At 42.2% G+C, this 15,295-nt stretch overlaps 1 protein-coding gene across 2 annotated transcripts in view; it reads right to left on the minus strand.

Annotated features, from left to right (window-relative positions):
• The window catches only part of usp13 (ubiquitin specific peptidase 13), a 38,640-nt gene extending 36,188 nt beyond the window's left edge, over nucleotides 1-2,452 (minus strand). For both annotated transcript variants that reach the window (XM_080832132.1, XM_080832131.1), the window contains exon 1: nucleotides 2,286-2,452. In XM_080832132.1, the coding sequence (XP_080688258.1) occupies nucleotides 2,286-2,396 (111 nt within the window). In that variant the 5' untranslated portion in view covers nucleotides 2,397-2,452. The remainder of the gene's footprint in view (nucleotides 1-2,285) is intronic.
• Nucleotides 2,453-15,295: the final 12,843 nt, after the last annotated feature.

Genomic DNA, 15,295 nt, shown 5'->3' on the forward strand with positions numbered 1-15,295 from the left:
GTTTGTGCAAACTTACTTGGCCAATAAAACCTGATTTGTGATCACTCCTGATCACATTCACAACACATCAGTACTCACATTTATAACACAACATCACTACTCACATTCATAACACAACATCACTACTCACATTTATAACACAACATCACTACTCACATTCATAACAAAACATCACTACTCACATCCATAACACAACATCACTACTCACATTCATAACAAAGCATCACTTCTCACATTCATAACACAACATCACTATCCACATTCATACACAACATCACTACTCACATTCATAACCCAACATCACTACTCACATTCATAACACAACATCACTATTTACATTCATTACACAACATCACTATCCACATTCATACACAACATCACTATCCACATTCATAACACAACATCACTATCCACATTCATAACACATCACTATCCACATTCATAACACAAAATCACTATCCACATTCATAACATCAGCACCTACATCATGGTTATTTACAACACATATTTATTATAACACAAGCACTTACACATCCTAAAAATTCAACATCTGAGAAATTATGAAACATCTCAAGCACAGAGTTACTATAATATGATATACGACATTCAGAGTTTGCACAGCTGTTGTTAGACAGGACAAGTTAACGTCAGCATTGATAAACAATTAAAGTCAGCATTGATACACTTTAAGTTAAAGTCTGCATTGATACACTTCAACTTAAAGTCAGAATTGATACACTTTAAGTTAAAGTCAGAATAAATACACTTCACACTTGAGGTAAATTGTCAAACAAGATCTTTGGGTTGATGTGTATGTGACACTATTTGGTTTCTGTGACAACCAGGGTAAACATATCTTAGAAGGATATGCACGACGGGGAGGAATTTGGGGGCTGCATTCTGCTGGTTTAAGCGGAGCGGTAAAATGGTGGCAGCGGATGATGACAGACAGGTAATCATAAATATCATACATCGTCTGCTTTTGAATCTTCCTTCGTCACCTGAAGGTAAGGAAGGCTGCATTACTATAAATCATGACGATGTTTTTGTCAGACCTACATGCAGCTCTGTTACCTTATCTGACACCTGCGGAGAGGGAGACAGACGGACCTCCTCGGGCCTGCGAATATCTGGCGTAAGTGGACTTGATAAAACTCAACAAGCACAACAACATGCCGACCTCATACGTAAAGAATACCATAAATACGCAGAACTTTTTCGTCGGACAGTGCGGGCCTATTTCTGAGGAATTATGGCAGTGGCTCGAGAAGAGTTTTCAATGTCATGGATCGAGACATGCAGTCCACTTTGGACTACACGCTCACCCTAGATGTCTGAGCGGGGCAGGCCTCAAACAGCTTTTGACAAACCTAAGAGTGGTGTGGGGTGACACACGAGCGTTCACAGCGCGCGGGTAAAAATAAACCTCCTTACTGAGACATGACGGGATCCAAACAGCTGAGTCACCTTTTAAATTGTTTCAGCTGAGAAATCATGGCTTAAACAAAGTCGATGTCACCTAATTTCATTTTTTTATTTAGCCACAAATACGAAAACCAAAGCTAAGTTTTACTTGTATGGGCCAAATAATTCAATAGATTTGGGGGACACTCTCTTGACCTGAATTTGTATAGGTCATTTAGCCGACGGCGAGTCAAGCAGACCGCTCCTGAAACAGCAGCCTGAGCAGCGGGCGCTGAGAACCCTGTAGCCTACTTTTGTAGATTACAGTAAGATACTGTCAGTGCTGCTTGACTCCAACAAGTAGGAAAATGTCATATAATATCTGATGATATCATAACTTTGAACTGGGATACACTGTTGCATGCCAATCACCACTGATAGTTTGTCTATAGACAAGGTTTCTAAAGTCTACAAGTAGCTAGGCTAGCCAGACAGTAACAAAACTGCAGCCTTCGTTACAAATAAACAAGATAGCAGATGTCTACCTAAGTTACAATTTTACTGTACACGCAGATGATGACTTATTGAATTCCAAAACATTATTTTCAGCAACCGTTCGCAAACACCACTGACAAAGGAAATCCCATAGTGGAAGACGTCAACATGTTATTCGTTCAAGACGTCAACATCATATTTATTTATTTATCTATTTACATACGTGGACTTTCGCTCAAGTTCAAGCCAACAGTGACTACGCCAGCCCCGACAACCTAGCCCGAAAACAGCGCAGCACTTCACGTGTGCGAGACAGACTCAATGGTCGGACAGACGCGTGTCAACACGACAACCACTCCTGGCGTAACGACACACAGGATACTTACAGGAGAATCGTAGGAAAAGGCACATTCACTCTTGAACACTCTGTCTCCTGTTCTCGGCACTCTGATGGTGGGCATGTACGGGACCAGGAGCTCTCCCAGATCTGTAGCCATCTTCGCATTCCTGTGTGTCGCTCCACAGTGCTGCGAGAGTTAGCCGCGCAGACTGTCAGTACAGAGAGGAGTCGCTGCTATTTTTAAACCATACAGCTCCGACATTCCTCTAGGATCAGGGGGATATGACGATCAAAACATAAGGGAGGGGACTGCAAACACACAAAGGAGGAGGTCGGGTAGAGACCCTAATGTTTTGTCATTTTCTGGGGCGCCAATTGGTAGTGATTTCACCCTTGCGCAATAGCGTACAGTGCGCCCATTGGCTTCTCATCCAACGGGCGCTCGATAGAAACAGGGGAGCCGCATAAATTAGCGCCGTTTCCTAGTACGCGCAAACCCAAGCTTCGTCTCAAAACACCCCGCTATTTTGTCAAGAATCGATAATCAGCGATTTGCTCGAATATTGAGACCAGGGCGTTCCGTTACTCTCACTCCCGAGTAGCGAGCTAGCCAGGAAGAAAGCGAAGCGAAAGAGATGTCAGGTTTGATGAAGCTGCTGGACCCAACACACCGCACGACCCCTAGACCCCTAGACCACTTTACTGGCTAACAAAATTCAAACATAATAAGAAACAGTTGGCATGTCTTATGCTGATAGTGGACAGATAATGTTGTAGCGAAAATACAACTGTTTCCAATAACTTAGAGATAATATTCAATCAGAGTCAGAAGTCCGGAGTCCAATAAACTGAAGACAGATCTGCAGACAGATCATCCAAATATGAGAGTGGGGGTCCCCGGGCAAACTCTGAATCTAAGACCCAATGCATTGTCTTTTATACTCATAATTCGTCAGTTTATGCATCATGGTCATCACTATATCTAAAAATGACCCAATCAGAATATTCCCTTATACTTTCACACTTTTTATCCTCATTATTAGCCACTCAGAATATTCTCGCTCACCTGTTGCGAGGAGACTTTTGCTTTGGGGAGGAAAGATCCTCCTGCCAATTTTCTTGGTTATCACATGATGAAAGGCTATGTTTGGCCTTGACTGGCATCCTCTTGTGTGTGTACATGTATGGTTGTGTGCGTATGTGTGTATTTGTGTGATTTTGTATCCATGTGTGTACAGTAGGTGTGTGTGAATCTGTGTGTGTGTGTGTATGTGTATGTGTAATTGAGTGTTTGTTTGAATGTGTGTATGTGTATATGTGTGTGTGCGTGTAAGTGTGTATGTGTGTATGTGTGTATGTAGAAGTGTATATCTGTCTGTGTGTGTATGTGTAAGTGTATCTCTGTATGTGTGTGTATGTATAAGTGTGTATGATGTGGGTGTGTCTGAGTGACCCCCTCCTGACTGTTTTGTTACTTTCCACTGCCCTGCACCTGCACTCTGGTTTTCATGCTCGACCTTACATGATACCCATTCCTGCACACGGGCCTAATGACAATTGTAGCTGCAATTCTGCTCTATGACCACCACGGCACTGTTTGACAATGATCATTTTCAACAATAACATACAAGCATGGCTAAACTAAGGCATTAAAAAGCGTAGCACGCACGGACGAAAATGTGGTCGGCCCCCCACTGATGGTGTGTCACCTGTAGTCCGCCTTGGGTAACTAACCACTATCTGTAGATTAACTGGGCGTGGATTTAAAGAAAGTAACATCAAATGTTAGCAATTCCCCTTTTCTTAATAATATCCTTGGCATAACATTTAAAATATCGGCCGCTAAACAAAAGTGATTGATATAGATAACTACAAGACTCTCTGAAAATGAACTTGGCCAAATACAATCCTATATTATGTCATGCACTGGCAACATCTTCAAAGTGTTAAGGGTTGGTGAAAATGAATGAGGTATAATTGAGTAAAGAAATCTGGAGTATTCTGCATGACAGTAACTTAGAACTGGTAGCTTTAGGATTTTACAGCCTCTTAAGAAAGACTGCAGACAATTTATTTCCAGCCACCTTTTAAAAAGTCACGAGGGGGAATTACACTGTTCCATCTGTTTTTGGTGTAACACCCAATGGCGTTGAACAAGTTCAACAATCAACAAAATTAGATGGCAAACTGCAGCAGTTTGTCTGGTAGTAAATCTTACAGGGTAGTAGAATATAATAGAATAGACCTTATTTGTCATTGTGCATTAGATAGACAACGAAATTAGCTTGTGCAACCACTAAAAAAAGAACAATGCTTTCATCCACATACAGTGGGGAAAATAAGTATTTGAACCCCTGGCGATTTCACAAGTTTGGCCACTTGCAAAGAAATGTGTGATCTATAATTGTAATGGTAGGTGTATATTAAAAGTGAGAAACAGAATATCAACAAAAAAATCTAGAAAAATGCATTTTATAACATTTATGACTTTATTTGCATTTGATGCAAAAAAATAAGTATTTGAGCTAGCAAAACTGACTGACAAAAATGAATTAGTACTTGGTGGAATAACAAGCACAGACGTCAGACGTTTCTTGTAGTTGGTCACCAGGTTTACACACATCTCAGGAGGGATTATGGTCGACTCCTCTTTGCAGATCCTCTCCAAATCTTTAAGGTTGCGTTTTCAATGGGAGGGAATGAGGGAATGAGGTTCAAGCCCAATATTCCACGTTACATGGCCCCATCCATATTCCCCTTGATGCGGTGGAGGCGTCCTGTACCCTTGGCAGAGAAACAGCCCCAAAGCATAATGTTTCCACCTCCATGCTTGATGGTGGGTATGATGTACTCTTCGGGTGTATTTCAGCATCCCCCCCCTGTCAAACCGGCAAGTCGAGTTGATGCCAAAGAGCTTGATTTCAGATGGCCCTGTACATGCGCTTCCTTGAGCAGGGGGACCTTGCGAGTGCTGCAGTACTTAAAAAAATTACGGCGTGGTGTGTTGCCAATGGTTTTCTTGGTGACTGTGGTCCCAGCTGCCTTGAGATCATTCACAAGCTGTCCCTGTGTAGTTCTGGGGTAATTCTGCACCATTCGAATGATCACTGATACCGCACGAGGGGATATCTTGCATGGAGCCCCAGACCTAGAGCGATTAACATTTGTTTGGTGTTGCTTCCATTTACGAATTGATGGAACTGGAATTATTGTTATTATTATAGGTAAAGATGTACTGCTCTGTATCTACAACTCACTCTGATTGTGTACTAGGTCTGTCTCTCACTGAGATCCAATGCAAATGACATGTGACCCTCCCCTCCCCCTCTTCATGCTAGAGGCCTTGTGTCCTGGCATCATCCCCCCATAGGTGAACCTCTGACTGTAACCCCCACCCCCCTTCTTTCACCTAAAAGGGTGTGGCCGTTCCCCTCTCCCTTTGTATTGTAACCTGAATTGTATAAATGGGATAGCATTACTGCTATCAGGTTAGACCGTTCTTGAACCAACAGCGAGAGGGGTCTCCATGCTGAAATACAAGCCAACTGAAACTGACTCTGCCTCCGGTCCATTCTTCAACTTTAGCGTGCTTTATTAATATTCTATTAGAATAATCGCACCAATAGTTGTCTGCTTCTCACCAAGCTGCTTGCCAATGGTTTTGTAACCCATTCCAGCCTTGTTCAGGTCCATAATCTTATCTCTGACGTCCTTGGACAACTCTTTGGTATTGCCCATGGTGGTGAGGTTGAAGGTGTGAAGTATGATTCTTTGGACAGGTTTCTTTTATAAACGTCACCAGTTGAGATCAGGTGTACCTTGTTAGACCTAATGAGGACTAATCTGTGTACTTCTTGGGCACATAACTGGTCATTGTGAGCCAGAATTCTTGCTGTTTGCTTGGGGGTTCAAATACTTATTTTTTGCATCAAATGCAAATAAAGTCATAAATGTTATAAAATGAAGTTTTCTGAATTTTTTTGTTGATATTCTGTTTCTCACTGTTAAAATACACCTACCAATACAATTCTAGATCACACATTTCTTTGCAAGTGGCCAAACTTGCGAAATCGGTAAGGGTTCAAATACGTATTTTCCCCACTGTACACTCTTCAACCAAGCACATTAAAGCATGCTTGCAACCCCATGACTCACACATAAATATATAAAAAAACATAAATAAGGAGATCATCAAGAAATCATATATGGCATAGAGTGAAAGTGCAGTTGTGCTGGGTGGAGGGTAGGAGGGTTGTGTGGTTATTTAGTTCTGTGATGGCCCTGGGGATGAAACTGTACTGCAGTCTGGAGGTGCAGGCTGTAGTGGCCCGGTAGCGCAGGCTAGAAGGGAGCAGGGTGAAGAGATGGTTTGCGGGGTGAGTCTCATCCTGCAAAATGACACATGCCGGGCGGAGGCAGCGTGTCCTAAAGATGTCCTAAAGATAAGTAGGCTTATAAAGCAAAAGATTATTTAAAAAATTGACCAAGTCATTTTGCACCTTGAGAGCCTTCTAGTAGTTATGAACCTCTTCTGTTTAGCAGCTGATATTTGAAATAGACTGTGCTAAGGATATGATTTAGAAATTCCAGGAATTGCTAACATTCGATGTCAGTATTCATGCCCAGTCAAACTAAAGATGATGGTGCCGAGAGCGGCCAAGAAGTGGCACACCACCAGCGGGGGTGCCGAACAAAATCCATCAGTGGACCGATAAGCTGTATGCTTGCTATCCTATGTCTCTGTTATTCTCTCCACATGGCTCTGCCTACACTGAAGTCCCGTGTTATAATATTTCATTTTACAATTTATAATGTTTTTAACACGACTGGTTTAAATTTTCACAATTCCATTATAGGCCTGTCTAGAGTCTAACTGCTGACCGTTAATTAAGTTTCATCTCAGGTAGGCTTCCGTCGTATGTAACTGAAAACTGTTCAGCTTGATTGTGATGTCCGTTTCCTTTTGATGAGCTACTGTACTGTATGTTCTCCATTTTCAGTCATAAAAACCTCCTTGACCCAGCGGAGTGGTGGTGAGTCTAAGATATACAGCCGTGGAAAAAATTAAGAGACCACTTAAAAATTATCAGTTTCTCTGGTTTTACTATTTATTGGTATGAGTTAAAGTAAAGTTAACATTTTAGTTTTATTCTATAAATAAATACTGACAACATTTCTACCCAATTTCAAATAAAAATATTGTCATTTAGAGCATTTATTTGCAGAAAAATGACAATTGGTCAAAATAGCAAAATAAATGGAATGTTTTCAGATCTCGAATAATGCAAAGAAAACAAGTTCATATAGATTCTTAAACTACACAATACTAATGCTTTAACTAAGGAAGAGATCAGAAATCAATATCTGGAAAAACCGCATCTTTTTTGTTATTTTGACCAATTGTCATTTTTCTGAAAAAAATGCTCTAAATGACAATATTTTTATTTGAAATTCAGTAGAAATGTTGTCAGTAGTTTATAGAATGAAACAAAAGTGTTAATTTTACTCAAACACATACCAATAAATAGTAAAAAAAGAAAAACTGATACTTTTTTCAAAGTGGTCTCTTAATTTTTTCCGTGGCTGTATATCTCAAATGTAAATGTAAAGTCAAAATATGAGACAAGAAAGCATGGTATCACTTTTTATTCGTATGCCAATTATACTATATCCTCCCTGTCCAATAATATTATATCCTACCTGTCCAATGATACTATATCCTACCCGTCCAGTGATACTCTAACCTCCTTGATCCTACCTGTCAAATGATACTGTATCCTACCTGTCCAATGATACTATAGCCTACCTGTCCAATGATACTATAGCCTTTATCCTACCTGTTCAATGATGCTCTAGCCTCCTTTATCCTACCTGTCCAATGATACTATAGCCTACCTGTCCAATGATACTATAGCCTACCTGTCCAATGATACTATAGCCTTTATCCTACCTGTTCAATGATGCTCTAGCCTCCTTTATCCTACCTGTCCAATGATACTATAGCCTACCTGTCCAATGATACTATAGCCTTTATCCTACCTGTTCAATGATGCTCTAGCCTCCTTTATCCTACCTGTCCAATGATACTATAGCTTCCTGTCCAGTGATACTCTATCCTACCTGTCCAATGATTCAATATCCTACCTGTACAATGATACTAGGCTATATCCTACCTGTCCAATTACACTGTGGCCTTCCTGTCCAATTACACTGTTGTCTCTCTGTCAAATGATACTATAGCCTTCTTTATCCTACCTGTCCAATGATACTATACCCTCCCTGTCCAATGACACTGTTGTCTCCCAATGATACTATATGATACCAATGATACCATAGCCACCATTGGGCCAGATGACTAACCACTAGCTAAGCTTGAAGCATTGAAGATGTGGAAGTCTGGATAACTAACAACTTCTTGCTTGTTGCCCCCATATGAGCTGGGTTCTGCTCAAGGTTTCTCCTTGTCAAACGGGCGATTTTCCTTGCGCTCTACAGTAGCGCAGCATTATTCAAAAATACAGTGTTCAATACTGATCAAATTCGGTGAAAAATGAAAACCAAAAGTAGCAGATGATTTAAGTTCACAGTCCAGCAAGGTACAACAGAGGTGTTAATGGGGGGAAAAACATTAAAGTAGCGAAAAATGCTTTTGAAAAAAAGGTAAAGGAGCTACTGCATTATTCAAAATAGACGTTTCTCTAAAAATGCAGAAGTAATCTAAACGCTGTATACTGATCAAATTCGCTGAAAAATTAAAACCAAAAGTATCAGACCAAATAGGTTTACAGTCCAGTCCAAATAGGTTTACAGTCAGGGTTTACAGGGTTTATAGGCGAGCTTCACTCCTTCACGGGTGCCATGCTACATTCTAATATTGATGTCAACCTGTATGCCTGTACAGCAGTACATACCTTCTGAAGGGGCTTCTGAAGGCCAAAGAAGAAGATCACAGATGACTCTGAAATCACTGCACTAACTCACACACTCGGCTAGTAAAACACAGACAGATATATGGCAGTTCTCTCAACTCACAGTCACAAGGACAATCTGAGGGGAGTCCATTACAGGTTTAATAGCTGAAGATGTAAATCAGGCTAAAGTTTGCTAATAAACGCACTATTAGTGCAAGAGCTCATGAGTGACATTTTCATATCAGTTTTGTCACTACTTTCTGTGGCTTCGTGTGAGTTTATGTGTGAATTGGTCATTTTGTAGACAGACGCTTGGAGGTTTGTAGGCATCAGAGACCAAACCAGCACAAAGCTTGACAACTCACACGTTCATATTTATACCCATTTGTTCTTCACACACATATTCACATCCAACCCCCAACTGATACATGCATAGCTACACACACCCTTCAATGTCTTGCAAATGGGGGTGTTATCGCTAAACACCTACAATGCCAGTGGTAATTGCGATCAAGTTTTGCAGTATATGAAGTGATGGAGGTGGCTAAAGGGGTAGTATCTATTCAGGAGCAGACTCCTGCTGCTGGGACGCCTCTGGGTTCACTGCTCTCTGGTGATTCTTAACGGGCAGTTTTGGTTGTTAGTGTGTTTGTCTAGGAAACCAATGTGTCAATATATGATTCGGAAACAAGGTTGAAACAGACCTTGTGTACCAGAGGAGGGACACTGAAGAGAGGAGGAGGGACACTGAAGAGAGGAGGAGGGAGCATGAACTTCAACCAGTTTGACTCAGCATAACTTTTAGGAGGCTGAGTGATAATCTGGACTGAAGTGGAGATTTACACCTTAACATGCACTGATTTAACCATTTTTGCTCACTCAATGTATGCAGGGTGACCTTTCAAAGATGTATGGTGGATAGCTATGTGTGACATGCCCTCACACTAATTACTGTGTTCTATGGTGACCTTGAGCCTTACCAGAAGGGAGCATGTCTTTGCCTTAAAGTCACTACAATCTACAACCTTATCTCAGTTTTAATAATGCATGGGGTTGATACAAACTGTAACTTTCACTTTTCTTACTGTAGCAGGTTGGGCAACGCCTCCACCGTTCTTTCCCCCATGCAACCTGCTTTCCAGGTGTGATTAGTTCAACCTTAATGACACTGATTACCGGGTGTGCTCATATTTTGATATATAAGCGGTGTGTATGACATCGGGAAGTACTTTGCTTCTACTCGGTTTGTTGGGCTTCCTGGGTGCTCCATCAGTTGGCATGGTGGCACGGGATTGTATTTGGCATGATTCGACTAGTACTGCTAACTCAGGTAAGCAACTTGGGTAGTTAGCTCTATCGGCCATTGTGGTGCCTTTCATGGGTCCTAATCTTGCTGTTTTATTTATCTCGCAGCGTGATCTGTTTACTGTTACTGGCAAGGCCAGTGTAACGTTGTGTGCTCTGTGGGAATCCGCTAGAGGTAGGCTGATTCTTTTAATACTACCACTCTGTATTTTTAACGTGCAGTAAGCCATGAGTGACAACGCTATCGCTCTGTTTTGGTAGCTGGAGCCTAGCTGCGTCCGTGGCCTGTTCCCGAGCCGGCAGTCATTGCTGCGCCGGCGGTGACACAGGCTCAACAGGTGCCCCCACTCCCTATCAAGACTGCTGTTCAAAGCTGCTGTTCTGTTGCATCTTAGTTGTGTGTTTCTAAGACAAATTGGTACGCTGGCGATTAGCTGTGCTTCCTCTGGGTCTCCGCATACACGGGGCTCGGTTTACTGCCGCATGAGCTTGTCTCGTTCAGTTTTTTGCCTCCGCGCATGATTGTTTGTTTTGTTTATTACTTTGCTTTAATGCATGAGCTTGTCTCGTTTATTTCGTTGCTCTAGCGCAGTGGTCGGCAAATAGGGGCCCGCGGGCCAATTTTGGCCCGCCATCTATTCTGGCTGGCCCGCGAGATGACGTTAATTTGATGTAAAAAAAATAAATAAAATAAAAAATGTTCAACCCCATATTTTTTAAAAGAAAAGAAAAAGGCATACAGCAATCCCATCAATTTCGAAACATTTATTGAGGTATAGATGAGTGTCCTAAAGTGACAAAACAACAGGTGGAACATCTGTGCAGTTATCCATGACGCACAGGTCGGAACGGTATTGGCACGCGAGTGCGCGTAATCTTGTGCAAAAAAAACCCCATAAGTGTCCTGTCTCTGTTATGTTCATGGAACTACTTGTTACAGGACCTATTTAATGTGTAGTAATGCACTGCGTAAAATACCGTTTACAGTGATCCTGTGTATAACTGAAACTATCAGTAAAGAGTTTATATCTATATTCACCTGCGTGGTTATTAATCTTGTTATAAGTGTAGAAACATAACAATTGGCGACGAGACTGGACTGAATCCATATGTGCAGTGAAAGTATCACGAAGAAAGAAATTGTCGACATTTTTACCGTCTGTTTTTGCCTACCCTGTGGATGCTAAGCTGAATCAATGGACCAGCAAAGCTATCGTCAACCACGACCGGAGGAGGGAAACGGGACGCATGGAATGAACAAAACAGTGAGTGACAAAGTAAACTACTAAAGAAGAAAACTTGGACATTGGCTACTGTAAGTTGAAAGAAAAAAAAAGATGGAAGAAGAAGATGGCTGGATGTGTAGGGCAAATGGACAGTTTTGATAGTACTGTGGAAGACTGGGCTTCATACATTGAACGACTTGAGCAGTGTTGTGTTGCAAACAAAATAGAGAACGACAGAAGAGTAGCCGTGCTGTTGAGTGGCATGGGTGCAAAAACGTAAAATTTGCTGCGCAACTTGTTGGCGACAGATCAACCAGCTTCAAAGGGTTCTTTGTAGGTCCTGCATTCTGAATCAATTTTTCTTTTCAAGGCTTTCGACAACGACATTTGCATCCATAACTAGCATAGCAATGTTCAGCTTATCATTTTTACACGTCATCTAAAAGAATATTTGTATACAGCAGGTTGCTAGGCAAGCGCCTGTTTCATGAGAGACGACACGAGATGCAGCAGGCGGCATAAAAACAGCGAACATAAGCAAATAAACGTTTTATTGGAATTAAATTAAATGCGTTTTAAAAGTTAGATGATGTTTATTTTATTTTAATATAATAATAAAAACATTTTTTTTAAATAGTAGACCCCCCCCCCCCCCCCCCGCCCCAAAAAAAAAGCTATGGCCCGCTATGCCATTGTCTGGAAAAAAATTGGCCCGTGTCCAAACGTAATTGCCGACCCCTGCTCTAGCGCATGGGTTTGTTTTGTTTATTACTTGGCTTTAACGCATGAGCTTGGGGTTATTTCTTGGCTTTAGCGCATGTTTTTGTTTATTGCTTGATTCAACGCATGATTCTGTTTGGTTTCTTTTTTTACCTTAACGTGATCTTGTTATTAGTGTGCTTGCCCGAAGGGAAGCACACTATTGTTCTTCGTTTTTTACTATTTTTTTTATTCTAGTAGTTTTTCTTGCAGCTAACTACTCCTCGCCCGATTGAGATAGAGACGCCGTTCAAACACCAAAACGTCCGGCCCGATCCGGTGCAAGCTGCTATGACTTTTCGTGGCGGTACTCCTTGCCACTCCTTTTTTATTCCTCTTTTTCCATCACCTTTTTTCTCCATAGACTTGCATGGCAGAACTTTGAGGCATTATGACATCATAATAGGCTCATTAAACTGGCTTGCACCTGTGATTCACTGACAACTCTCACTGACACCTGCGCACGGTTCCTCTTCTCTCTGTCCCTCTCCATTCAACTGTATAACTAGGAATATTAAGAGACACCTTCCATACCAGGGCTCTACTCACTCATGCATACTCACTCATGTTTACTCACTCGTGCATACTCACTCGTGCATACTCACTCGTGCATACTTACTCATATTTACTCACTCATGTTTACTCACTCATGCGTACTCACTCATGCGTACTCACTCATGCATACTCACTCATGTTTACTCACTCGTGCATACTCACTCGTGCATACTCACTCGTGCATACTCACTCATGCATACTCACTCATGCATACTCACTCATGCATACTCATTTGTGCATACTCATTTTTGCATGCTCATCCAGCAGGGAGAGCTGGAGAGCTGACACCTGCCCCAATTCCAAGGCACTTGTTCTCTCGGTCATGGCCGCAACAGAGCAAGCACACTCTCGCAGTTCGTTCACGAAACGCATTCTAGTTGTTTGTGTCCTTACTTAATGCATGGGGCTAGGCAGTGGTGTGCTGCTCTTCCTCTCCGCTTGGCCTGCATGTTTGTTTGGTTTGTGTTGTGACTTGTGGTGGTAGGAATAGGGAGTGTGACCGTCGTAACCTAACCAGGTGTCTTCAGCAGTGTGAGTGTGCGTGCAGACGGCTGCTGTAACCTAGGTCACAGTGACTAGGATCGCGACTCACTGCCGACCCTCCCTGGGGTTCGGGACGACTGCTGGAAATCCCCTCCGTCCTTTGTCCCGTGATTAAAGCTAAGTGGCATAGCTTAATATATCTACACCATCACCTTCCCCCCCTACTGTTAGGTTCCAGTATATTACTAACCGCAGTGCCTCTCTCCTTTCTCTCTCTCTGGACAGGTGCAGTGGTCTGACTCGGGCGGCAGGCTGACTCCCAGGTGGTGGAGCTCTGCCCTTCCCCTTTCATTGCTGTGTGCACAACGGTTGCCTTTATTTTGCAGTGCGTATTCGGTTTGAGCACGTGTGGTGTGTGTTTTCTGGCTTTCTTCTCTCTCCCTCCCGGGAAGTCCTGCCCGCCACGGTAAGCCCTGCCCTGCTCCACCGAGCTTCAGCTAGAGGCCACTGGTCCATTATTAAGGCTTCGGCCATCCCACCGGCTCCATCCCGGGGTCTAGCCCCCTGACGGCCATCGTCACTGTACACTACTACTGTGTGTTACTATATGTATGTCATGTGGTTACTGTGTGCGCTTATTGTATGCCTGTGTACTGGAAGCCATCCTGTACAACCAGTTGTGTGAGACAACAGCCTGTGCTGGAATTCTGTACTCTTATGTGTTTTTCTATCTGTTAATAAATGGTATTTATGGAACCCATCTCTCTGGCCTATGAGTTACGAACCTGTGTTGTGCCTTGTTAGATTTAAAGGTACAGTTAAGTCTAGTTATTCCTAGGGTGACTCCCTAGGTGGCGTAGTCGTCATTCTTCAATCTCCTGGCCACCGTCACATTACTATATCAGAAGGGTTTTATTACTTTTATTATTTTATACCTTTTAATCATGATTTTAGTAATCCAAGAAGTCTATCGGAACATCAGGTTTTGATTTGATGTTCATTATTTAACGCCATGTATTGCTCTTGCTGCTTGCTTTTATTGATTTTATGTAAAGCACTTTGAACTGCAACCCTTGTACGAAATGTGCTATATAAATAAAGTCTTACTTACTTACGCACATTCACACACCCCCCTCAGACTTTCAACGTACAAAAAAAAGTGACTGAATCAGAAATGTGCCTAATAGCATCTTTATTTCTCTTAAGCAATGAGTTTCAGATCAGACGTTCATTGATCCTGTAAGGATGAGGTCTGCCAAAGCTGGTCTCCTTTTTGAAAATCTACTCCCTCTTCTCTAGTGTTCTCTTTTCATGATTTAGGTGAGGGTTTGGGCCAAAGTATTCCTACTTGCTTTCTAAGGGCTCAGATAAACATACGCGTCTTTTTTCAGGCAGAAACGCTTCAGTAACGCCTTGGCAAAGTGCGGCGGCCAAAACAGAAGCGGTGCGCTTCCCTGCCTTGCGCTGGAAAGTTGAGAAGTTCAACTTTTAAGCGCACCTAAAAAAAACGCTTCAAAGACGCAACGCGTGGTGAAGGGGCGCACGCTTTAAACGCCATTTAATCAATGCATATAGGAATCAATGCATTTGCTCGCGTCCCGTTTTTACAAAAACGCGTATGTGTATCTGAGCCCTTAAGCTGTTGACTTTCTCCATCTGCCACTGTTGACCTAGAAGCATGCCCTGAAGAACCTCCTCCTGTGGGATTCATCCTGACATCTACTTTCTGTTTCCGCCCGTTTTGCCTTAGGCTGTTCTTTCGCTTCCTTTATCTGCATTTGCTCTCTCTGCTTTTTTTCTTTTAAGTTGCCTTTTCT

This window comes from Sprattus sprattus (assembly GCF_963457725.1).
Source record: "Sprattus sprattus genome assembly, chromosome: 2".
Classification (NCBI taxonomy): Eukaryota; Metazoa; Chordata; class Actinopteri; order Clupeiformes; family Clupeidae; genus Sprattus; species Sprattus sprattus.